The sequence below is a fragment of the Nomascus leucogenys genome, chromosome 12, assembly GCF_006542625.1.
Source record: "Nomascus leucogenys isolate Asia chromosome 12, Asia_NLE_v1, whole genome shotgun sequence".
Classification (NCBI taxonomy): Eukaryota; Metazoa; Chordata; class Mammalia; order Primates; family Hylobatidae; genus Nomascus; species Nomascus leucogenys.
The window spans coordinates 102,391,938-102,419,040 of record NC_044392.1 but is presented as its reverse complement, the minus strand read 5'-3'; the positions used below and the strand labels follow the sequence as shown (position 1 = coordinate 102,419,040).

Here is a 27,103-nt window from a genome sequence, read left to right as displayed (position 1 = left end):
AATGTCACCCAAAACTTGTAACTAACAATTACAGAAGATCTCAATCTTTATTTTTACTGTGCATATTTAGAGAGTGGTAACCTATTCAAATTCAGATTTTATTTTATTATTAAACAATTTCAGCAATTGACTAGGAGAATTCATTTTTAATATCAAAGTCACAGAGAAATGGAAGTTTTATATTTTTCATTGCATTCTGTGATGCAATGGAATATTGTCATATTTTCTTGAGAAAAGAGTATGATATAGTATTGTAGAAATTTAATTTTATATGAAAAATAATGAAAGTTTTAAAGAAAGAAGAGGAATGACAACTTGGAAGATGTAGGATAACAGCCTTTATTCATATCACTAATTGTAATATGTACTAATTGTAAACGTGGAAACTGAAGCCCCATTCCAGAGAAGACATTGCTTTTTATGATAGATCCAGGCAACAGGAAACACACATGCACACCCACACCCACACACACAAAAGAAGCCTTTCTCAGGAGAAAATATACATTAATCTCTCTCTTTCTTTCCCTTCCTCTTTCTCTTCTTTTCCCCCTGTTTCTTTTCTTCTTCCTTTTCCTTTCTCAATTTCAGTTTAAAAGTGAAATCAGCTTCCTAGAGAAAGGATAGAGAAATGGGTGCCTTTTTCTTCAGTTTGGTGATAGTGTCCTAAACATCCAGATTAACTCTACCAGGTAATTCTTTTTAGACAGTTCTTCAGAGGTCACCTAAATCACATTTTATTGTCAAACAAGTGGATGGATTAATGAATGAATGAATGCCACATGAACATTTCAGGTTATCTGAGAAACGTTAAGGTCAACCATTTTTCAGTGTAAATTAAATCTGATTTTTAAAATTTCCAAAATCAACAAATAACAGGTTCTTCTTGAAATGATACTAGCCTGAGAATGTGCCTCAACATAAAAATCAAAACCATTTGATATTGTTTGGCCGTGTCCCCACACAATTCTCGTTTTGAATTCCCACGTATTGTGGGAGGGACTTGGTGGGAGGTAATTGAACCATGGGGGCAAGTCTTTCCCATGCTGTTCTCATGATAGTGAATAAGTCTCATGAGATCTGATGGTTTTATAAGGGGGAGTTTTCCTTCACAAGCTCTCTTCTCTTCTCTGCTGCCATGTGAGATGTGCCTTTCACCTTCCACCATGATTGTGAGGCCTCCCCAGCCACGTGGAACTATAAGTCTGATAAACCTCTTTCTTTTGTAAATTGCCTAGCCTCAGGTATGTGTTTATCAGCAGTGTGAAAACTGACTAATATAGTAAATTAGTATCAGGAGTGGAGTGCTGCTGAAAAGATACCTGAAAATGTGGAAGTGACTTTGGAACTGGGTAACAGGCAGGGGTTGGAATAGTTTGGAGGGCTCAGAAGAAGACAGGAAAATGTGGGAAAGTTTGGAACTTCCTAGAGACTTGTTGAATGGTTTTGACCAAAATGCTGATAATGATATGGACAATAAAATCCAGGCTGAGATGGTCTCAGATGGAAGTGAATAACTTGTTGGGAACTGGAGCAAAGGTGACTCTTGTTATGTTTTAGCAAAGAGATGGGTAGCATTTTGCCCTTGCCCTAGAGATGTGTAGAACTTTGAAGTTGAGAGAGGTGATTTAGGATATTTGGTGGAAGAAATTTCTAAGCAGCAAAGCATTCAGCAGGTGACTTGGGTGTTGTTAAAGGCATTCAGTGTTCTGTTTTGTTTTGTTTTGTTTTTGAGACAGAGTCTCACTTTGTCGCCCAGGCAGGAGTGCAGTGGCATGATCTCAGCTCACTGCAACCTCTGCCTCCTGGGTTCAAGCAATTCTCCTGCCTCAGCCTCCCAAGCAGTTGAGATTACAGGCATGTGCCACCATGCCTGGCTAATTTTTATATTTTTAGTAGAGATGGGGTTTTATCATGTTGGCCAGGTTGGTCTCAAATTCCTGACCTCAGGTGTCTGCCTGTCTCAGATTCCCAAAGTGCTGAGATTACGGGCATGAGCCACTGCACCTGGCTGGCATTTAGTTTTAAAAGGGAAACACAGTATAAAAGTTGGAAAAATTTACAGACTGAAAATGTGATAGAAAATCCCATTTTCTGAGGAGAAATTCAAGCTGGCTGCAGAAAATTGCATAAGTAATGAGGAGCTGAATGTCACCAAGACAGTGGGGAATATGTCTCCAGGGCACGTCAGAGACCTTTGCAGCAGCCCCTGCCATCACAGGCCCCTAGGTTTTGGAGGAAAAAATGGTTTTGTGGGCCTGGTCCTGGGTCCCTCTGCTGTGTGCAGTCTAGGAACTTGGTGCTCTGCCTCCCAGCTGCTCCAAGGATGATTAAAAAGAAGCCAAGGTACAGCTTGGGCTGTTGCTTCAGACAGTGGAAGCCCCAAGCCTTGGCAGCTTCCACATGGTGTCGAGCCTGTGGGTGCATGGAAGTCAAAAATTGAGGCTTGGAAACCACCACCTAAATTTCAGAGGATGTATAGAAATGCCTGGATGCCCAGAATGAACTTTGCTGCAGGGGTGGGGCCTTCATGGAGAACCTCTGCTAGGGCAGTGCAGAAGGGAAATGTGGAGTGGAGCCCCCACACAGTCCCCACTGGGACACCACCTAGTGGAGCTGTGAGAAGAGGGCCACTGTCCTCCAGATCCCAGAATCATAGATCCACCAACAGCTTGCACCATGCACCTGGAAAAGGCACAGACATTCAATGCCAGCTGGTGAAAGCAGCCAGGAGGAGGGCTATACCCTGCAAAGCTGCAGAGGCAGAGCTGCCTAAGGCCGTGGGAGCCCACCTCTTGCATCAGCATGACCTGGATGTGAGACATGGAGTCAAAGGAGACATTTTGGAGCTGTAAGAGTTGACCGCCCCTCTAGCCCCTTTGTTTTGGCCAATTTCTTCCATTTGGAATGGCTATGTTTACCCAATGCCTGTACTTCCATTGCATCTAGGAAGTAACTAACTTGCTTTTGATTTTACCGGCTGCTCATAGGCGGAAGAGACTTGCCTTGTCTCAGATGAGACTTTAGACTGTGGACTTTTGAGATAGTGCTGAAATTAGTTAAGACTTTGAGGGACTGTTAGGAAGGCATGGTTGGTTTTGAAATGTGAAGACATGAGATTTGGGAGGGACCAGGGGTGGAAATGATATGGTTTGGCTGTGTCCCCACCCAAATCTCATTTGGAATTCCCACAGATTGTGGGAGGTACTTGGTGGGAGGTAACTGAATCATGGGGGCAGGTCTTTCCCATGCCGTTCTTGTGATAGTTAATGGGTCTCATGAGATCTGATGGTTTTGTAAGGGGGAATTTATCTGCACAAGCTCTCTTCTCTTGTCTGCTGCCATGTGAGATGTGCCTTTCACCTTCCACTGTGTTTGTGAGGCTTCCCCAGCCACATGGAACTGTAGGTGCCAAAAAACCTCTTTCTTTTGTAAATTGCCCTGTCTCGGGTATATCTTTATTGGCAGTGTGAAAACTGACTAATACACCGTTATACAAGTTCTGTTACCTGAAGAAAGATATCTAATTGTCTATCATAAAACCATAAAAGCTTTGTTAATACATTTTGAAACCTGAATAATGAGAGAACAGGAATTCTGAACACACATACTAGTTTATCTATAAATTAGAAATATATATGTTTCCAGGAAAAAATTGCTTATTCAAAATTAAAAAAAAACAAAACCCAGTCTTTCTCCTTGTCAACATTTAAAGTTATTAGACAGTAAAACATTCCAAAGCATAATTTAGTCATTTATCAACAAGAAAAATGTATTACAAGAAATTAATTTATTCCAAATTTTTTTAAAAATCTGCTTTTCTCCATGTCAGTATTTAAAGCAGGTGCCATCTTCTGATTAATTAAATCACAAGATGTTCCTTATGCTAACGTCTTAGCAAATAAAACTTAAACAGAAACTGTTGGTTGCACTGTTGTCATTTCTTCTTCTACTTTAAAAAAATTATTCAGAACACCACATGGCCAGCTTGCAAGCTTATTTTCCAGATCACTGATAGCAATGCGATTTTGTATTTGTGTGTGAGTATGTGTTTTGTTTTGAAAAAGACATGAGCTTGAAGCAGTTTCACATCTCTGGCAATTATTTCTTAAGGAGTATGTCAAAAATGAGCTATTGAACACATTTTTGCCAGGTCACTTGTCAAGTACTTGGTAGGGAGATGTCAAGTTTCAGGACAACCACAATCCACATTTATGAAACTACTTAGAAAACTATGTAAGAATTCTGTGTATCTTACTAGGTATCTTTAGAACAATCAAGAGAATTTTGTTCCTTAGCTTTAGCATATTATAGTCTTCAACGAATATTTTATAAGATTTTTTTTTCTAAGATATAGTCCCCAAATTTTCTTGAGAAATCCCATGTGCTTGAATACCTGTTTAAGCACAATTCAGAACTGCGGGAGGTCTAAGTCTGCTGTGGCTTAATGTAAAGTTAACTTTTTTTTGAATGTAAAAAGGTCAAAATTAATGAAGAAACTGGCAAATTCAAAGTTCCACCAAGGAATAGCCCAGTGCTTTGAGCAATCCATTTGAAATGAAGGAGGCAAACCACCCTCTTTAACATTTTAAAGTTTTGAAAGTCTAATGAACCATGCTACCTCCTGTAGTTTCTACCAAACCAAGATGTGTGCTAGGACTGGGCTCATTAGCATTAAGTAGGAGCAGAACACTCAGTTCTGGCTATAGCTTCTTGCAATGTTTTTATCATTATCATAGTATTTGGTTGATGAAATATTGCTATCTCAACTGTTACTTCACTTTCTGTTTTTGATATAAAATTCCTGTTATACCATGAATTAAATGCCCCTGTGACAAAAAAAAAAAAAAAGACTTTTTCCATTAATTCTTTTTAACAAGTGCCCAAAATATATTATTTTTTCAACAAGGTGGATTCCCAAAGCAAGGTAGTTCTTGTGACTGTTTACTTTCTCTTTCACATGTCCCAGTCTATTGGATTATGGTTTGTGAGATAAGGAAGAAAAGGAGTAATTAAAACATAGATAATATTAGATAGATAGGTAACTTGGGTTTTTTTTTTTTTGAGTCATTAAAGTAGGAATTACATTATTAAAGCTCAAAATGTTAGCAACGAATTTAATTCAATGGCTTTAAAAATTTTACATCTCGTCTGGGAGCGGTGGCTCACACCTGTGATCCCAGCACTTTGGGAGGCCGAGGCAGGTGGATCACTTGAGGTCAGGAGTTCTAGACCAGCCTGGCCAACACGGTGAAACCCCACCTCTACTAAAAATACAAAACTTAGCCAGGTGTGGTGGCATGTGGCTGTAATCCCAGCTACTGGGGAGGCTGATGCAGGAGAATCGCTTGAACCCAGGAGGCGGAGCTTGCAGTGAGCCATGATCACACCACTCCATCCTGGGCAACCGAGCAAAACTCTGTCTAAAAAAGAAAAAAAAAATTATGTCTCTTCATTGCAGAGAAGAATTTTTGCTGAAATGAAAAACCACTAATTACTTGGAACACACTTTTATAGGTTACCTGATTCTGATTCTTTTGGAGCCTCTGTATTTTTCATTATGTTTGAACTCTTTTTCAAGTTGTAAATAAATAATACTAAGGCAAAATATGTCTTGTCTACAGATATGGAAATAAATTCTGAGGGGTAAAAATTCAATTGAATTCTCCTCCTCACTCTGGAAGCCAGTTTTGCCTCCATTAGTACATTAATTTCAAGGTTTTTAATCTATAAATGTGTATGTTCTTTAAATTATCCTTTTATCTGGCAGTAATATCTTATCAGGTCCTTCATTAATGAATTAATTTATTCATTTCATAAGTGTATGAAAATCACACTTTTTATGTTTTTCAAACCAAGTGGTGATATCCATAGGATTTGTATTATATTCATATTTTGAAAACAAAATACAACTGTATTTCTTAGTTTGAATATCATTTAATTTCTAGAATTAGAATCTTTCTCTTGTTCTACGGTCCCAGCACAAACAGATGTTCATGTTAGTATTTCAATATAAATGGCCTCAAACAACATCACTCAGATTAAAATCAGTATTCTATTGTGAATTTTTTTTAAAGTGTGTATGTATTCTGATCTCCATTTCCCCCAAAATTCTGTTGATTGCAGATGTCTGAGGAATAGTCTTAGTGGATTATCCCAAACTTGACACATCTTTTGCAAAATGCTATACAAAAAGAAGATACATGTGATTATGACAAGATTCTCCACTTGGTGTGACCGGTCTGATACAACCCAAGGCTGTGTGTCCAAAGGCAACTGCACTGTGAGTTTCACATTTCCAAATTTTTAGATGACATGTACAATCTGATTAGCCTTTAAATCTCATACCCTCTTGCAGGTATTTGAAAATACAAGGATGTCATAAATATCTGTATTTATATTTAAGATGTGCTTATATTCATATAAATATATAAATAAAAATATACAAATAGTTGTCTATGAAGCTAGCAATGCGATTATATGCTTTTCTTTTTCCTAGGTAGTCTGGGACTAGAAACAAATTGGGAACATTTTTCATTGCATATTTGGCTCAGATCTGCCACTTAGTTGAAGTATAATCTTCAGCAAGTGACTCAAAATTTCTGAATCTCATTTTCACCATCAATACGTGACAATAATAATATTTTCTCCTTTAAGTATTTGAAAGTGTTGAGAAAGCCATAATAGCAACACTTGCAAAAGTGATCCATTGTAAAATGTAAGGTAGAGGTAGTTGTGACCCTTTGGGGAAAACCATAGTTGCCACAATTGTCTCTGAAGTGAAGCACGTTTCTTAGACCGAAGGAAAGCCCTGGGAGAGATTGGTCTAGCTTTAGGATGACTGTGGGTAGAGCTTCTAGGGAGAAGAATGAAACGTATTCCTCTTTTCCTTCTCTCTAGGAATACTGGAAAGCATTTATTTGTTTGCTAAATTGCTGTCTTTCCACCAGTGATATCAATTCTGAAATACTTCTTAGTAAGTTTGGAATTATTACTAGAAAAACAGTGAATGTAAATGTGAAGGTGTATGCTTCTTGGAAAGTTCAGAGGGAGTACATTGACGGGTGTTTGGATCAAATTCCACTAACTTGAACGAATTACCTTGGAAAATTATCTCTACAAATTCTTACTTAAATTTCTGACTGTCAGGTTAAAGTGAATAATTATTTTCTGTATGCCTAGATATGATTTTGAAGCATCTATGTTTTGCCCTATTCTTTTGAGAGGGAAACTAGCTCTGTTTCATGTGCTGGTTTTCCATGTCTGATACTTGATGTTTCTGTTTCTGTGACATAATTTATTCAAGATAGATAAGATAGATGTTGAAAAGGGAAGAAATAATGAAGCTGTGGGGGAAATCAGACATTTATTAGAACATTTCCAGTTTTTTTGTGGAGGGAGGGCTTTGGTGTATATGGGTTTCTCAGAATAGCAATGATACCTATATTTCAAAATAGCTTATAAAACCAAGCATGAATCTTTTTTATGCTTTGTTGTTTTATCTACCACATTGTTCTCATTTATTCAGTCGACTATCATAGATGAACAGATAGATATGGGAAAGAGGGCTTAAAAAATTCATTTGGCGTGAGATCTCATTTGTATATTATGGTTTGGTATTTACAAACTAAGGGTTCTCAGCCAAATAACATGTTTTGCTTGGAAACCAAGGTATTTTTAAGGAAATTGTATCTGAATACCTTCAGGTGCCCGTTGTTTTATACCCAGCTGTCTTAAGAAATTACACTCTGCCTGGCTCTTACAAGCATTTGAGTTTTCAGTTGTTTGTTTAGCCTGTAAGATCATCAGGATTTTATTAACAGGATATTTAGTCTCTGTTGCTAACTCTGCTGTATTTTACCAGGTAAAGGTTCTAAATAATTAATATAAAATGTTTCCAGAAAATTTATTTTTAGTGTAGATGTAGTTCAGCTCATCAAACCTTTTAGGAATCAGCAACAGCAAGAAAGAATATAGTGTGGAGTCCTTTAAACTGTAGCATCTAAAATTTTTACCCTGTACTGCTTTAGAGTAAGCAGAAAGATGAGTGTAATACAGGAAATAAAGAGAATAATAGAAATATCTTCAAATTATTATTTCTTCCTTCTTTCTCTTAAGCTAACAGAGTTTTAAAATGAGTCAAATACATATTTTAATTGATAAACCGAGTTTATATTCACCTATTGGAAACAGTACAACATATTTTACATCAGGTTATGAAATATGGATGTTTTACTAAAAGACAGGAAGAGCTTTTTCCAGTCTTTAAAGTAAATACATATTCAAAGGATCTTAAGGCATACCATTTATTCATATTCATATCTATTGAAATACTGTACATCCACATACTTCAATAAATAGTTAAAAACCTGACCTCTTTTTAAATCATTTCTGGATTTCAAAAAACAAAATTTTTATTGAAAAGATTAAATAGGTAACTTTTGGCTGTGTCACAAAGCTAAGCACAATAGATAAATTAACAATTATTCAGTAAATTTGATCATTATAGAAGATAGATTGACTTTGATAATTCAGTTTTTCAGAGTTTTCTGACTTCAAATGTAGGGGTATTTATATATATATATATATTTTTTGCCCTGAATTACCTGGGTAATTTTCTCAGTTCTCCAGTCTACTTTCTAGATATAGCTAAAATGTTATGATGAAGCATTAATTTTTCAGTTAAGTTATAAACCCCCCAAAAGTGGCTTTAAGTTTGAAATTCTCTCTCTCAAATCTTTTAGTGTCTCAAAAACACCCACATCGCTATAACTTGGGCAGTACTTTTTATTATGTAATTGCTGCATAATAGGAACTTAAGGGTATAATAGGACTTACGTTTCAAATGCGATCATTGTAAAACATAATTACACCACTTGCAGTTAAACTAAGAATGCAAATGTGTAAGTTAACTACCCTAATACTCTGATTCTTCCTTCCCTCTCATCCTTTCTTTCTTCCTACCTTCTCCCCTTCCTCCCTTCATTCCTTCCAGCCTTCCTTTTTATCCCTCTTTACTGCCTTTCCTTTTCATTTTCTTTTCTCTCCATTCTCATTTTTAAACTGCTGCTTATTTTTCTTTCTTCTTTCTTTAAAAAATATAGGGGCAACAAAAGGAGTCCCACAAGTGGAACTTGTAGAAAATATAATCCTGAAATGAACAGCTAACAAAAAGTGTTATAGATTAAAAGATAAATCAATTTATAAAACTGCTATTCTGAAGTTGCAACAATCTTGTACAGTCAGGACTGATAAAATGGAGTAATCAGACATTTTATATGTCCATAAATGTAAAATCATCTACTTGAACATTATATGCAATACATTCACACAAAAAAGCAAATACTGTAGCCTTATTTGACAATATTCAACTCATAAATACTCATGATTTCACTCTGTCCGAGGGCCTAAGGACTAGGAATGCTGCTGTGATACAGAAAAACATAGTGAATACCTCCTCTATTTAAAAATGTCACTCAAGAAAGTCTCTTCTAACATAAAGGCAAATACATATAGCTACTGAGCTATGACTGTACTTCTGTCACATTCTATGGTAAAAACACCAGACTCCACAAATTCGGAATCATGACAACACTTTGAACTAATTATTTGGTTCATCCATAGTTTATACCTCAATTTACCTACAAACCTTACAAAGAGGAGGTATTTTAACTCTAGGAAAGCGGTCACTGAATAATATGCATTCTTGATCTGTTTCTTTCTGCCAATGGTACTGATGGTTAACATTTTTTGTGGTAGCACCACTATTTCTAGTAAGTAGATTATTATGGAGTGTGCCACTTTAAAGCTGCAATACAAAATAATATTTTATAGTTTATTCACCAATTCCACAAAGAATGTTTTTTAAAAGCAAATAAATAATAAAGTTAAATGCCATATTTGTTCTAAAAACTCTTTTTCAATGTATCAATCAAAATAATGTCATATCTTTATTACAGTTAGTAGATTTATTAGCTTTATGCCTTATTATTGCCATTTTGTGGAAAGAGTATACTTATGTCCCCTCATTTAAGATTCATTTTTTCTAATTAAAACTGATTTATGGTGTACTTTGGGACTAAGTTTTACTTGAAGAAAAAAAATCACAGTTTTTAAGCCATCCCTGCTAGGGCAACATACTAGATATCTCAAATATGTATATCCACTGCAAAATTTCTTGTATCTAATTTTATTGTAGGGTCTTTGTTGTTACGACTTATAAAAGGGGACTATTTGTAGAAATTTAGGTGTACTGAAATTGGTAACTTCATCAAACCTGTAAAATGGCTTTCGGGGTGACGGTTTTCTTTAGTAAAGAGTGAAACCATCAAACTCTTCCTGTAATTTAATGTTTAGAGTAACAGCATTTTCCTTCAAAAATTTAATTTTGCTTCTTTATAGTAGAAATAATTTAACATTCACAATAATTTGATAATTAGTATATCAAGATATTCTTATCATTGGTGTCTTGTCTTTATTTGATCACATCTTACATATATCATGTAAGAAAAAATAAAGGATGGTCTTTTTTGGTTTTACTTGTTTGAGCTCAAATGGCTATATAGAAAGCTTTTATTGAAGAATTAGCTATTTTAGAGACTGGTCTGCTACATACCAATACAGAATGTTTGTTATAATATATTTTGGAAGTTTTAAAATATATAACATGCATTCCAGACTATCAACTGAGTGATACTTTCAGATGGAAAATATGCAAAATGCTCCTGTCCACAAGAGCACTACCTCTGTCATACTAACTTAGCTGCCACAGAACAAAATTAATGATGAGTGCTTACCAACTCATGTAATATTAGGTGATAGGACTTTGTGTCCTTTCTGACAAATCATCTTAAAATTTTTGGCTTGGACTAGTGAAAGGAAAAGATGCTGTATTGCTAGGCAATCCTTTGAGTGGACTGTGCTGTCATTTTAAAGGTAATGATTTCCCACAGTGGATCTAACATTTAGCTACAACTAAAGAAATCATATGGTATATTTACTATGCTGTTATTAAATTGTCTCCCATCACAAGAACTGAGTTAGTGTGGGGCAAAATTCTCAAACCCCACTGTCAGTGCAGAAAGAGATTTTTACAGTCCAATAGCTCCTTCATTACTTAGAGATAGTGTATGGTTTAACTTTACCATCCTGGTTTATTTTTGCTTTCAAATTGTAAGATTTAGCAAAACATTTTATATTAGTTGGAGACAAAGAGAAAAATATTATTTTATGAAGGCACACCCATGCTGAACTTACAGGAAAGAGAAGCAGAGCTGCACAGCCAGTTATATTACAAGGCTCATTCCTGAAACCTGAATATCATGCGAGCAGAAAAATCTAGATATGTGTTATATTTTGAAGAAATAATCTGAAGGCAATATTATTTGCTTTTTTATCAAAAAAGAAAAAATGCATCTTTGTAAATGTGGATTGACTCTTGTTGAAACAGGGAACTGAATGCTTGTATTGCAGCCTTAAAGAATCACATATTCACTGCAATATTCGTTTTTGTAAACTACAGCCTGCAACCTAGCAGACCATGACTGAATGCTTTTGAAAAGTTGTAGATTACAAACATGAAATCACAATTAATATCCTCTAAAAGTAATTTCAGAGCTTTCACGTCTTAAAAAAAGGACAATGTGTACTGCTTCACAAGGTAATGTAGCTAATCAAAAAAGAGTAGAATTAAAGTATTTACATAATGAGCAATTCTACAGAAGGCGATCATCCCCATGTAAGCACTGCTGATTATATCCCACGCTGCTTTTAACAAACTGTACCAGATTGGATCCAGCCATCAGCACTTTCAGAGAATCCTTAAAAGCCTTTTATGGGTCTTTGAATTTATTGTAGAATGGCATTCTTCAGGTAGAATATGCTGGTGAAAGAGGACAGTGTCAACACAAGGTACCAGCAGGAGAAAAGAACATCAGCGCTCCCGGTAATTCCATACTGGGCTGTACTTGGAGCTGGAAAGAAATGGAAAAGATTAAATCAAAATCTAATTTGTGTCTTCCAGGATCTTGACAATAATCAAAAGGTAGCCAGGTGCATTGGGGAAAGCACTGACATTGGAGTCAGACAGACTTAAGTTCATATCTGATTCTGCTATATGACAACGTGTGGGCTATGTGGCTAACTTCTCAGAGCTTCAGTTTTCTCAAGGGCAAAATGAAAATAATAGAAATAGTAGAATCCACCCACAGGACTGTGGTGAGAATTGGAGATGAAGCACATACAGCATATTACATCAACTAAACACATGCTAAGTACGCAAAAGCTACTAACATTATTATTCCTCTTATATTTACTGTAAATATTTGTATTAGTGGACAAATAGTCATTCATGCGTATATATGTAGCTGTGTTTTATTAGCTAAATACTGTACTGAATCCTAGGAAAACAAGAATATTGTCCCTTCCAAGGCCTTTTGTTGGTGAGAAAAGATCTTCAAACAATTATAATACAATTCTCAGAATATTAGAGTTGCATGTGCATACTGCAGTAACACAGACAAATTGTGCTTTTAAATCTGCCTGGGCAAGGGATATTTCAAATACAGTTTTACCAAAGGAGACTATCATGTGGGTAGAAGAAATAAAATATTCGAAGGCATAAGAAAAGGACAGAGCAAGGTGTGTCGTGTAGAATATAAAGGTAGATTTAGTCTTGCTGGACCATGAAGTTTGAGGCCTGAAGTGGAGGGAACTGAAACTAGACCTCTAGACAGGTAGAATGACCTCTACTGTAATGAAAAAGGGACTAGGTTTTTATATTGAAAGACATTTTGAAGAATTTGGAGAGTTGAATGTATGACTACATTTATACATCAGAAATATTACAGTCTTATATATGGGGAAGTTCACATGGTACTTGGCTAACGGTCATGTTGAATTTTCACTGTATACCTGAAAATTCACCAAGTTTGGGATATTATTGGAGTGTTCGGAATGGGTTCCACTTTGTTTATGAAAGGACAGTTGCCTAGTTGTATGTGAATTATATTGTGTTCCAGAAATTAAATGTTACAACCATGCTTGGACTTGTTTGAGACTGATTCTCATTTACCATAATAATAATAATAATAATTGTAGTAACAAAAAACCTGCCAATATATTTTAACCACCTTTTCTTAATGAAACCTGGATTTCAAGCACTATTTCCTAGTAGAAATTGAATAATGTAGTAAAGAAATTGACTACTTCATTTCTAAATTTATAACTCAAATCCAGGAGCAGGTTTAGTCACACTGAGTTTGAATTACCAGCAGATAGTTTTAATGAAACGTTCACAAATGACTATATTGCTATGTAACAAGAAGAATAAATTGTGTTGTTTACACTTCCCAGAAATTAAAGGGGATGAAAGATACATTGGTCCCTGCAGTGGGAAGTTTCCTTGACAATGCAATTATTGATTCCAGGTGAGTGGGATTTGAAGCCTGAGACTACTATTTTTTAATAAACAAAGAGCAAAATTAACTATTTAATGCATGTATATAATTAGAAGTGAGTTTTTTAAACAATAAAAAGACGAAGAAGGTAAGCCTATTGTTGAACAGAGAGCTTTTCAATTCCTGATATATATGAAGTCTGATTTAAAGCTCTGGAACTCCTCATTGTCCCTTTTTCAAGACCTAGAAAAATGTTTTAAAAATACAAATAAATCCTTATTTAATATATGACCTTCTCAATAATAGTTATGCTGGAGTTGTTTTTCAAGAATGTCGAGTGTAATAAAACTTGTATAATGGTAAAGGACCAATAATATGTAAAGCATATAAATGGTTTCATAAATAAATAAAATTCACAAGCTAAGCATAAAAAGCAAAAGTAAATTATTTTTGTTAATGAGAAATTAAGTAGTAACATTAAATGGGTAGATTATCAAGGCCCCTCAAAACTCCTTATCCATCCTTGAAAATGCATTTTTGGGCAGTCTGTTCTGGATCCCCTCTCCTTCTGCAACAAACTGAGCTGACTACCACTTTTGTGTCATGAGACCATGAAATATATATTATATGTTATGTAACTATCACACTGCATTGCAAATATTTGTTTACATATTCATTTCTTCCAACACATTTAAACTCTTCTAGGTCATTTCTTGCTCATCTTTGTGTTTCCAGACATAAAATCTGGCAAAGTGTGGTATATAGTAGATGCTCAAGAAATGTCTAACTAAATGAGTCAATCAAATGAATGGGTCATAATCAAAATGAGTATTTCTGTCCTACAAAATGGAATCTTTTCTGAAGCAAGCCACATGATTATGGGCTAGAAAATGTACTATAGTAATACAGTACATTCATTCATTCCTTCATTCATTCAGCAACTTTTAATTGAACTAAGTACCAAGCACTCTCCTAAGTGCTGGGAATGCAGCACTTAATAAGATAGGTATGATCCTTTTATTACTTAATTCTGCCTTCCCCAGTGTAGCTGTATCTTCTTCCACTCAGCCTCCTATTGTCTTAACAAAGATATTACCAACAGCATATTTTAAATTTATTACTTTACAATTAAAATAGCATACATCTTTTCACTGATGCCACAAATTTATATACTCTTGTGTTGCTTGTGAATATAATACTTATATTAGTCCTGAAATAAACTAGAAATTGGGGGATGAATCGTTAGCTTGCAGTTGTAACAGGCAATAGACTGTGGAGTAATCATGAATAATCAGTACACCAAAACACAAAGAGCAAAGTTAGTTACCATAATGTGAGATCAGATACCTAATGTCAAAGTTAGTCACCAGTCGTACTCTTTAACTATGTCACCAGTCGTACTCTTTAACTATCTGCTGAATATCTATTATGCTCGTGGGGTTGAATTAAGCCTCACATAGGCAAAGATGAATAAAACCCAATCCTCTCTTTCAGGAAGAGCTTATTCTAGTTGGGGATATAAATAAATAGGTAAATATAGAACATTAGGGTATATGGAAATTTAAGGATAATATACAGACTTGGGAAGACTCCCTATGGGGTCATGGCAGATAAGTAATCTAGACAATAGTTACAAATACAATTATTTTTTACAAAATACAATGATATACATACTTTAGTACACACATCTCATTTTTAAAATGGTGTTATAACATTCCGTTGTTGGGAGATGCCATTGTTATGCAACCTTATTCCCTTGACTGGAACTTATTATGTGTGGTTTGTGTGTGTATATGACTGTTGAACTGAATTATTTGAGGAACAGTGCTAATGATACTAAAGTTAAGGGTCTCAGTATTATTTGGGTCAATAAATTTTCTTAGGAGGTTAAATTCCAATCAACTACTTGATCTTAAGAAAATAACTGTTAGCTGTTAGAAATTAGCTTCAAGACTGGGCTGAAATATCACTTAGAAAAAAACCTTCAGAAAATCCCATATGACAAATTAAGCATTACCGCCTCTCCCCCGTATTACTTAGTAACTGGTAATATACTTATAAATCTTAACCTGATTAGGTCAAGAATGTCCTGAAGCCAAGATATATTATATATATCTTTTATCTTTGATACTGAACATAGAGTTTGGTACTTAATAGGTGTTCAGTAAATGTCTGTGCTTCACATCCATTTCCCCCAGTTACCACAAATCTATAAGGAGACAAAATACCTTGACTTCTTTTTTCAGAGAGTATCATCTTTTCCTTTCGTATTTTGCTGAATCTTTCTTCTCATTTTAGTATCAGGCTCATTATACTTTGACTGTACAGGTCAGACTACCTCCCTTAAGTATTTTGAGCAAGAAGACAGATCATTAAGTGGATAATCTAGGAAGAGAACATGTACTGAACTTTATAACATCATACTCTTGCCACAAAAGACAGTCAGCATAGATGAACCCATAGGTCCAAGCTAGAAGCCTGATTCCTTAGAAGACATCCAGTTGAGCCTCTGGGATGGCCAGACCTGTCGAAGGATCTCTGTCAAGTTTTTAGTTCCCTTTCAATATCATGCTGCTATTTACCTTAAGTAAAATTAGGCAGGATAAGTCATGTGATCAGAGATGTATCTGGGCTATGGCAAGGGCTTTGGTTTCATTCTGAGTGACATGAGAAGCCATAGGAGAGTGTGATTATTTTTAAAGGATCACTTGGCTACTCAGTAGACAATAGATTGTACTAGGAAAGGCAAGAGTAAAGCCTATGCTGCCTGGGTGCAGTGGCTCATGCCTGTACTCCCAGCACTTTGGGAGGCTGAAGCAGGTGGATCACCTGAGGCCAGGAGTTCAAGAATAGCTTGGCCAACATGGTGAAACCCCGCCTCTACTAAAAATAGAAAAAACTAGCCGGGCATGGTGGAACACGCTTGTAGTCCCAGCTACTCAGGAGGCTGAGGCACGAGAATCGCTTGAACCCAGGAGGTGGAGGTTATAGTGAGCCGAGATCACGCCACTGCACTCCAGCCTGGGTGAAAGAGTGAGACTCTGTCTAAAAAAAAAAAAAAAAAAAAGTAAAGCCTATGCTAGCTCACCTTCAAGTGTTCCTCACTGACTATTGAGTAAAGCCAAAACTTTACAGCCTAGGATTCAAGTATTCCCCATTGTCTATTGAGTGAAGCCAAAACTTTACAGCCTGGCATTCAGGGACCTCTGCCATCTGGTTCTAGTCAACTTATCCAGACTCACACCGCTTCTTCACTCTAGTCATACAAGCCATTTTCTGAGCACATAGAGTGTTTCATTACCCCATGTCCTTTGCACATGCTACCTCCTTAAGCCTAGATGGCCTTGTTCCTATTCCCCTTTGCATTTATTAAAGTCCTGCTCATCCTTAAACATCAAAAATACCAGTTTTTCCATAAGGCCATCCCCAATCTAAGAAAAATTATACGTCTTCTGCTTATACCTAACCTCAGAAATGTTTTCTTTCTTCTTAACTTATAGTTACATATATGTGATATATAACTATAAACATCTTGAAGTTATGCAACATTCCTCCCTATATGTGCATCTGAATCTTATATCAAATGTGTTCAATTGATGTTTATTGGATTGGATGTGAAATAATATTCCTAAATATGCATGTGTCAAATTCAAGACCATTTTGATAGACTATCCTATTTTAATAGTTGTTCCTGTGATTTCTCACCCTTAAGGCAAAGTGTGTAATGAAATCGTTCTATTTCTTTCTTACTACCTGCTTAATTTTTTTTTAAGAAAAGAATGAAGAGAAGAAAAGTTTAAATTGAGAACAAGAAAGAAAGGAAGAGGATAAAGGAAACAAAAGGTTGAAGATTTAAAACAAACACAGAGAGAATGCACAGCCCTTGAACGATGTATTAGATTGTACTATTTTTACCATTTTATTGAAAAAGAAGAGAAAGAAAATAAAATGGAGTATGTAAGGGAGACTGATCCTGTTTGCAGATCAGAATTTAAAACAAACAACAGAACAGGCTATCATTCTTTCTAGGTCTTAGTAAAGTTAATACATTCTAGTCTTTAAATATGACATTGTATATAATATATGGACTATAGAGCTGGATGACATTGGTTCAAGTTCCAATTCTACCCCTTTCTAACTGGACTAACCTAGGCAAGTTTCTTAACTTTGCTGAGTTCGGTATCTTCATTTGCAAATGAGGATTGGTAGTATCTCAGAAGTTATTGCAAAGATCAAATGTGTTGTTCTGTATAAACCACCCAGTACAGCACTTAACAAAGCATAAACACTCCCTCAAGGATGATCTAAACTCTCCTCATTCATTATTCCTTTAACCAATTCAGTGTGTGCTGTGTGCTAGGCACTCTGAGGCAATGAGCAAAACAGAAATGGTTCCTGCTCCCACAGAGCTTTCTGTTTAACTTGAGATGCTTTGCATGGAACAAGCATATTTTACTTCACTTAACCTACACTTGGTTAAATCAATGTTTCTCTGTCTTGCAAAGATGTCTTTCATTTTTGGTTACAAAAATACTAATTCTCTGTATTTTCTTGACTTTGGGAGGATTTTTATTTAATGCCATTTATAGCTAGATAATTGGCCAGTCTCCTCTGATTTGCAATTTCTTCAAAGTCAGAGGATATGACCTCTTCCTTTTCTTCTCTTTTGCCAAAGAGAACAGCATGGTGAGTGAAATTTAGAGAATGGCTTCATGGCTAACCTAATGACGAGTTTGTTTTAGAGGGTCTGTCTCAGGTATGAGGCAAAAGCGTCCAAGCTGAGTGGAGAGTGAGCCTCTGAGACTTCCTCCCGTTGTCAGCAGGAAGATCCATTATGGAGTTTAACATATATCTTTTCTAATTGTGATTATCACTACCAATTACCACAGCTGCTGCATATTATTTTCTGTTTTGGCAGTTTTCCCTTGTATTGCTCCAGTTTGTATTTTGAGGCAACAGCAAATGTAACTGTGAAATATTTAGTTTTGGTACAATACCAATTACTTCCCTAGAAATTTCCTTAAATTACTCAAGCTTTAACTAAACTAGCTTTGAGTCATGTTTTTAAGATTTCTGTTGCAATCTTAAAGTTACTAAAGCTATATTAATTCTGCTTCTGTAAGACAAAACTGGCCTCGACTTACATTTTCCTGAGGAAGCATATACCTAATGGGAAGCAAATGATATACACCCAAATAACATTTCATGCAGAAGAGGGTGATTAATGTGTACTCAAAATAGAGAACACATACGTTTACTGAGAAATTATACACCATTGATTAGATCCAATTGACAGTGTGATCCTGTTTCATTACGTATTGTGGGAGGAGTTTGCTCAAAAGATAATTAAATCCTCTCTGAAGCAATATCCACCCCTTTCCCCATCAGCAGCTGCAGGGGATATCCGGAGGCTCAGATTACACTTCCCTTTTTTGTATCACTTAATTTTACTTAAACACTGGGTAGAGATTAGGAGAGAAAAAGAGAAGCAGATGGAATATGCTTTTCCAGTGGTATGTAACTTTGGATTATGGTTTCTGGAAGAATCAAGCAGGTCTCACACAGGTGACATAATTACACTCCTTTCCATTATTTCTGGTGAAATCATATGGTCCAGATCCTAAGATGAGATGTGCTGAGTTATAGATACAGCACAGACATGCTCTAGCATCTCAGGTACCACCTCACATCTGTGGCACAGCGATTTCTAGGAGGAGAGCTTTGTCTGTGTGAATATTGCATGCTCCTGTACTGTAGACCCTCTGGGGTCTTTTTCTAATGTTGCATGCTCCTGTACTGTAGACCCTCTGGGGTCTTTTTCTCCCCCTCGACTTTAGGGTTGAAGAATGCCCGAGTAGCATACTTGTCATGTGGTAGGGACCAATGTAGAGATTTTCTGTCTGTTTACTAAACACACCTTCATTGTGCACGTCTCCTGCAGTGCAGAGAGGTAAACATACCATGGTCCTCTTTTCAGTTAGCTCTCAGTGTGGTCGAGTAACAATTTATGATTCCCTACCGCAGTCAACTCCTCTTGCATTTAGGGAAAGAATGTAAAAATTGGATAAATGCCTTCAGATTCCTGTCAGGCAGCTTTCCCGTTTGTCTTCTTTAGGAGAAGTCAGGCCAACAAGTGCACACTGGTGTTCTTTTCTTGAATTAGAAGCCAAAGGTCATAGAAAAATTTGTATTTAGACACTTATTCTAACATTTTGGGTTTTTTTTTTTTTTTTCATTTGATAAAAAAACTGAATGTCTATCTTCAGGTAGTTCCATCATTTTTGACAGACTGAAACTTGATAAACATAAAAATAATCATTTTTACAGAAAATCTCTCTATTTTTGTGTTATAAACAATGAGATGAATGGGTAGATAAATCATACCATTCCTTTCTCACTCTTTTTGACTAGTGGCATTTTTCTGCCAACTTATTCTTAGCGACTGCAGAGCTATTTCTCTGGCCAACCAGCATCCTCAAGTCCCATTCTGCTTGCTGAATAACCGTTTTGCCAAAGTTCACAATATACCCTCCTATCTACTCAGCATCCATTACGTTAGGAATTTTAAACATATGTTTGCCTTGGTTATTACCCACATTCAGAAATCTGCCTATTTGTAGATAAATGCTTTTATCTTCATATAGCCAGATGAAACTCTCCAAGACTATTACCTCTAATTTGAGGTAAGGAGAGTAAGGAAGCAATCATCCATATAGAAACAAATTCCGCTGTCTTTTATTATCCTTCCTAGTTGCTGAAATAAAGTCTCAAAGCTTGAATTGTTCATCAACGTCTTCCAAATGTTTTGGATTTTTTTGTTTACTCTATTTTAGAGACTCAGAAGTAATTTACATGAATACATAGTTGCTTTGTAGTGTGTTGTCAATACAGGTAATTTTGTATGATCCTGAATGGTTCTTTGAACTTGGTATGGCAACTCCTACCAGGCTGGTTTGCAAATGGGTTTCTATGTAAGTGTCTTGACATATTTTGGAGTGTGTATGTGGATGTGTGTGAGTGTGTGGATGTGTGTTTTAAACTCTGGCTTTGTTGTGTGAAATACATTTGCACAAAATACAATACACATTGCCCTTACTATACAGACTTTAGCTGGGCTCTAGGGCATCATTTAGTTGAAGAAATGAAGGTTTTACAGAAATAAAAATAGAAATCCAGCTGTGTTCTTAAGGTCACTAATAGTCACTGCCATCAGCTGTGTCTTCACTGTGACACTGCTAGTGTGGTAAAAACATGGGAGAAATTGCAAACCAGAAAACATTTTTGCAAGTTGAATGCGTTTTTACAATCTTATACATGTGGGTATGTGGGTGTGAAAATATTTAAGTTTTTATGTAGGGTGTCTAAACTTGGAGTTTCATGATCAGGTTTTCTTGTTTACTACATTTTATTCTTTGTATCTTTTGTGTTAAGAAGGTTACCTAAACTAGCTTATTTTCTGGAGTCTGCAACATTGTTCTTTTGGCATTAATTAATGATCAAGACTTTTTCAGCCTTATACCTGATACTCTGCCATACTTTGCACATGTGTCACCCTAGACAGAAAACTCTCCATTCTCAGGACACATCCAAGCCTTTGCTGCACTTGTGTATTTGCAGTTTACCTTCATCTGAGATGGGCTTCTATGTCTGTATGTGTTGAAACAGTACTCATATATTCAGTGCCCAGCTCAGATGCCACCTGCTCACAAAGTTAGAACCTGAAAAAAGTCTGAGTACTGGGGATCAGCTGGTGCCATCCTTTAGTTTTACAGATGAGGAGGTGAGGCTGACAGGGATCGAATGATGCGCTTAAATTAGATGCAAAAATAAGACAAGGACTCAGGTATTCTGATTCTCTGTGCTTGCATTTCTATGTAGCTTCCCTGAATTATTACCTAACTCTGGTTGAATTAATCTGCCAAGTCCTCTTTTCTCCTATAGCTTTTACCTATACTTCATCTATATTTTACCTATACTTTATCACTCTCATGTGCATCTTCTTCTACAGAGTCTCAGTTTCTGGACTCTGTGGGATCATATTTAATTTCATTTTGTATGCCTCATAGCATTTGATCGAGTGTTTGGCACCATCAAACTATTCATTACAGAGAATGGAAGTATAGATGCATTGCTTAAATTTCTGCATCAGGATGAGGTTTTGCCATAGAGCTCAAGAAAAAAGAGATAGGAAAGATAATAGTATCAATCAAGAATTCAGGACTTGGAAATATTGACTAACCACTGTAGAGTAGCATTGGTTCCATCTACTGAAAAGACGAATCTTGCCTTCTTGGATGTCTCTCAAGACATCATACCATAAATATAGAGTTATACCTTTACAAACATATAAGCACACACCCAAGAGAACTATTAAATAATCGCTCTTGTCTGCGAGTTCTATTTGAATGTGTTTGTTATGGATGGAGGCCATATTTCTTAACAATCAAGCATACGAGGTATTCGCTTAGCACCCTGGCCCCTCAGTTTTCTCAGTTGAACAAAGGGGATAAAATTATCCCTCCCAGTGTTATAATAAGCAAATGAGACAACTAAGTGAAGTGTTTGTTGAAGTGTTGATTAAATTTTCTTAAAATGGTAGCTTTAGAAAATGTATTAGTGTTTACACAAGCAGTACCAATGTAAGCCCTACCTTGGCCCACGAAGCAATGTTAGTTGTTGGCCGGAGATCATGTGTATCTCAGAGTTCTAGAAATTTGAAACAGTAACAATGACACCAACAATGTATGTCCCTTCTAAAACATAGCTTTAAAAATGCAGATCAGAAAACTCATCCACTAAACAAATAATGCTTAAGTATCTATACATGCTCAGTGATTACCTGCTATTCCCCACGTACTATTTTGTGTTCCAGGCTACAGTTTTTTTTTTTTTTTTTTTTTTTTGAGGAATGCCACTGTGATGTTTTACTGGATAGTAACGTTGACTCTTGTGTTGAGATAGACCTTTCTTCTAGCAAACTGGAGAAAAGAGGCAAATAGTGTTTCACAGCTTAATTAGTTATAGTTCAACGGGGAAAAAATGTGGTAGAGAATGCAAGTTACAGAAAGAAAGAAAAATGGTAAACCACCTGTGCCTACCTTTTTTATTATTATTTATTTATTTTATATATATTTTTTCAGATGGAGTCTCGCTCTGTCACCCAGGCTGGAGTGCAGTGGGGTGGTCTCCACTCACTGCAACCTGTGCCTCCCGGGTTCACGCCATTCTCCTGCCTCAGCCTCCCGAGTAGCTGGGACTACAGGTGCCCAGCACCACACCCAGCTAATTTTTTGTAGTTTTAATATGTAGCTCCTCTAAGATCACAATGCTCTGAACAAACCGTAGCCTTTTAGCTCCTTGGGTTTACAATCCATGCCTCTTTTACTTGGAATTACCTTCTTCTACTTCCTCCCAGTTCTCCCTCCTCTATCTGACATACTTATATGTCTCCTTAAGAAGAAATGGAGGCCGGGCGCGGTGGCTCACGCTTGTAATCTCAGCACTTTGGGAGGCCGAGGCGGGCGGATCACGAGGTCAGGAGATCGAGACCACGGTGAAACCCCGTCTCTACTAAAAATACAAAAAATTAGCCGGGTGTGGTGGCGGGCGCCTGTAGTCCCAGCTACTCGGAGAGGCTGAGGCAGGAGAATGGCGTGAACCCGGGAGGCGGAGCTTGCAGTGAGCCGAGATCGCGCCACTGCACTCCAGCCTGGGCGACAGAGCGAGACTCCGTCTCAAAAAAAAAAAAAAGAAGAAATGGAGTAACTTACATGATCCCTTCCTTGCTTCCTCCTTCCCTGGAGGCCTCATTGTAATTCACATTCTCTCAAGGCCTTGCTTAGGTACTTGCTTCCTCACCTAGATTTCGCATTTCTAAAGAGCCAGCATCCTATTTTTTCATCTTTCTTTTCCTCTTCTTTCTTCTTCCCCAGAGTCTAACACAGTGACTGCATATAATAAGGGCTTAATAAATAACTACTCTTTTTATTTCCATATGAGATGAATTTGCAAAATACACTTGTTTCACACACTTTTTGTATTTTGCCTTACATCTTCTCATTACGTTTCTACTTTAGCTCTTGCTATGACAACTGGTTGTGTGCAGGGCAAACAATTCTAAAGTATATTCTACAGGGCTGCTCAGAGGGTCTCCAGTAAGATGGAGTCCAGTTATGCACAGCTAGTACCAGTTCACTAGTGTATTCTTGGACTGGCTTTCCCTTCTTCCTTATTTTATTTGTTCCAGTCACCCACCAGTGTTCCGAAATTCCTTCCCAAAATAATCACCTACAAGCAATCTGCTCATTTTAGGGGTATCCAGAGAAAGACAATAAGCTTGTACAAAGAAAAGGAAAATAATACATTGTAAATACTGTATCTACTGCAACTTATCTCCCTAGGCTCCATGGTGCTTTGCACATAGTAGGTGCACAGAAAATTAATTTGGATAAATATATCTGTTGAAAGTAAACAGTTATCTATTCTCTTTGCCACTATTCTTCTTGGGTCTTGATAATTCTTTCAGTTAGTGTCACTTTTATGAGGTTTGCATTAATTATACTATTAGCAGGCACATACTCAATAACAACAACAACAACAACAAAAAACCCAGGTCTTAAAATCTTAATTAAATCTGGTTTTTTTTTTTCCTCATAGATTTTATCCCAGGAATATCACCCACTGTTTTACACTATCATCATTTTGGTTTCTGCTATACCAGCAACACTGCTTAATGAAAGTTTTGTCTCCTCTTGTATTTCTTAAATATTTAAAGGAACTCATGGTTCTTATTTTTTATTATGATTTCAACTATAAAATACTCCTCTCCTCTGCAACCTTGAAATGTTCTTTCCTCAAGGCTCTATTGCTGTCTAAGATTATCCAACTTGTAAAACGGGAAAATGAGAAATACAACTTCTGTGGAAGGACTTTGGGGACAGGCACAAAAAAATCAGATATTAGGGAATTCTAGTCCAAAGAAGAGTCCAGAAAAGGATGAAAAGAAAAAAAAAAAAACGTGCACAGTGATGCCAGTACTGAACTCCGACACTAGTCAAGACAGTAAAAAAGAGAGAGAGGTGTGCATTTTTAAAACCATTCCATCAAAACACCTTACCTCTGGCTCATTTTTATAGATATTGCAAATTTGGCCATTTATATTACTGTTTGAAATCGTTTTTGACTATAATAAAAATAGCATTCCCTGCATTAATAAATGTTTCAGTTTATTAGCATTAAGTTTATATCCATGGTTCCTTCAGGCACAAAACATTAGGAAAAGTTTTGTCATTTCATAACACGTTTATTTTATTGAGAGATGCCTCTACTTTAGCAGTATTTTCAATTAAACTTAACCTTAATATATACATTTAAATATATGATCGGAAAATTGATCTTTGAGACTTACATAAAGTCAGGAAATTATAATTTAGAAGTAACTGATTTTTACACCAATAATCACATTATTTATTCAACAGGTTCTATGGAGTGCCTACGATGCGTTAGGCATTGCACTCTTACATACACAAAGATGAACAATACCTAATTCTTAGCTTTTAGGACTATGTAGTCAAGTAGAAAAAAAAACATTCTACACCAGAAAAAAGGAAATGATTTTTACAAAATCATATGTTGTTATAATTCCAGGGTTAAAAGAAATTTTGAGAGAATCTATTCTCCTTTGTCAAAGCATAACTAAATCAGAATCTAGTTAGAGAAAGACATTCTAGGCTTATGTCATTTTATAGCCAGAAGACACTCAAGTCTGGAGAGCAAAGAGCTAAACAGAGAATTAATCTAAGTGTCCAGATTTTAAGTTTAATGCCCTTTCCAGAATATTGCACTACTCACATGAATTTATTTAGTATTTTGCTTCATGCTTTTATAACGCTCATTGCTTATTAATATTAAAGTAGCAAATAGGAATCTTAAAATGTTTCTAAATATAATATGATCAAAATAATTCCATAGTCTAGTAAATTATCCAAAGTCTAGACACCTCTTTAATTAGACATTTCAACTAATAAAATACAAAATGAGTTTGTTCTACATACATGCTGGAAGTGATATAATTAATTTTTGAAATATCAAATGTTGGAAATAATTTCCAAGATCTATAGTTAATACATGCTTTCCTCACATCTTTCATAATGTGTTCAATTTGAACTTTTTTAGTGCCTCAAGCATATGGAGCTCATAATAAATATGTATTGATCAAATATTAGTGATATTTGAATAACCATTATATTAGAAATCTGTTATGAATGGCTAATTTATTTTTGTAAGAAGAACTTGGCCTAGAATCAAAAGAGTAGGCATCTACAACATTCAGCTATATATCTAGACTGCGTCTTGATTCATCAGTTGCTAAAAGGTTCACATGAAATCAGAAAATTAGCATTCAGACATCTCTGCATAAAATTTAGCTGTTGGTTTTGGTTTTAACTTTTTTTCCAGTGAAGGAGCAGCTTTGGCTTATTACTCAAGCTCAAGGTCAGGGCTTGAAAACTTGAAAAATGGAAAAAGGATTAAGAGAAGCTTATATTCCTAAAGAGCAAAGGTATAGTTTAAAAACAGTAAGTGTGTCAATTTGGTTTTCACAGTAACTTCTCTACTTCCTAGCACACTAGTATCTAAGAGTAACTGCTAATAAAATAAGCCACATTTAAATACATGTGTTCTAACATACATTTTCCATTTCACATTAACTTCACATATATTCGCAATTAATAGGAACATTTGGCATCATTCTAATTGCCAAAGAAATTCTAAAATTCTCTGTAAGTTTATGTGTAAGACTTAAAGAAAGCAAGCATAAAGAAAGCAACCATACATTTTGATGTATTCTTAGAAACATATCATTATAAAAAGGTTTGGGCTACATAATACATAATTGCACTTGGTTGTAATTTTTAATCTTTAAATTAGAAAAGACAGATGATTATTTTCTCCCTTCACCCAAGAAAGATGTCAAATGTTAATATCTCCTTGTTACACATTTTTGTAAGACAAAGGGATATAAGAAGGATATAATAAGCACTGTCAATGCTCCTGCTAGTCTTCCTGGAATTTCCTCCTATATTAAACTATATCTTATCTATACTATTTAAACTATTCTTCTGATATTCTTCACATGTGAACAAGATGATATTTTGCAAAGTTTAAGCATTGTGGCAGCTACCCACTTATAAAGAGCAGCTTTATCCACTTCTGAATTAGGAACAAAAAACTCACCAATACAAATAAAGGTTTTCATTAAGCCACATTCCTGTTTATTACAGAGTGACAATAATAATTTTTCTGGATTTCAATTTAACGTTAAAAACAAATCCCAATTCCCCCATCTCTTTGATGCAGCTGGCTGCACTATGCATAATGTCTGATACACAATGGCACTGTCTATTGTTACAGAACTGGCTTATTTGTATATTGAAAGCTGCATTCAAATTTGTATGGTTCAGAATGTTCAATGAAATGCACAAATCGACTACTTTAATATTCCTCAATTTGTCATAATAGTTTTTGTGTGAGTGTTTTTCTTATTTAAGGCTGTTGTAATGTCATTTATATTCTTTAAGGAACAAGCAACAATTCCTCTGCAATCTCATAGTTGAAAGCTAAAGACAAGGGCCTAGGTCAAGCTCAAAGTCACCTACAGGACTGTGAAAATCACCTCGGATTTAATCTAGGCTTAGCTACAGGAAAAGAAC

The 27,103-nt window shown here is 35.9% G+C and overlaps 1 protein-coding gene across 1 annotated transcript in view; it reads right to left on the bottom strand.

Moving 5' to 3' along the window:
- Positions 1-323: 323 nt before the first annotated feature.
- Positions 324-27,103, bottom strand: part of NEGR1 (neuronal growth regulator 1) — a 904,143-nt gene continuing 877,363 nt past the window's right edge. The window contains exon 7 of the mRNA XM_003260198.3: positions 324-11,969. Coding sequence (XP_003260246.1) covers positions 11,845-11,969 — 125 coding nt within the window. The 3' untranslated portion in view covers positions 324-11,844. The remainder of the gene's footprint in view (positions 11,970-27,103) is intronic.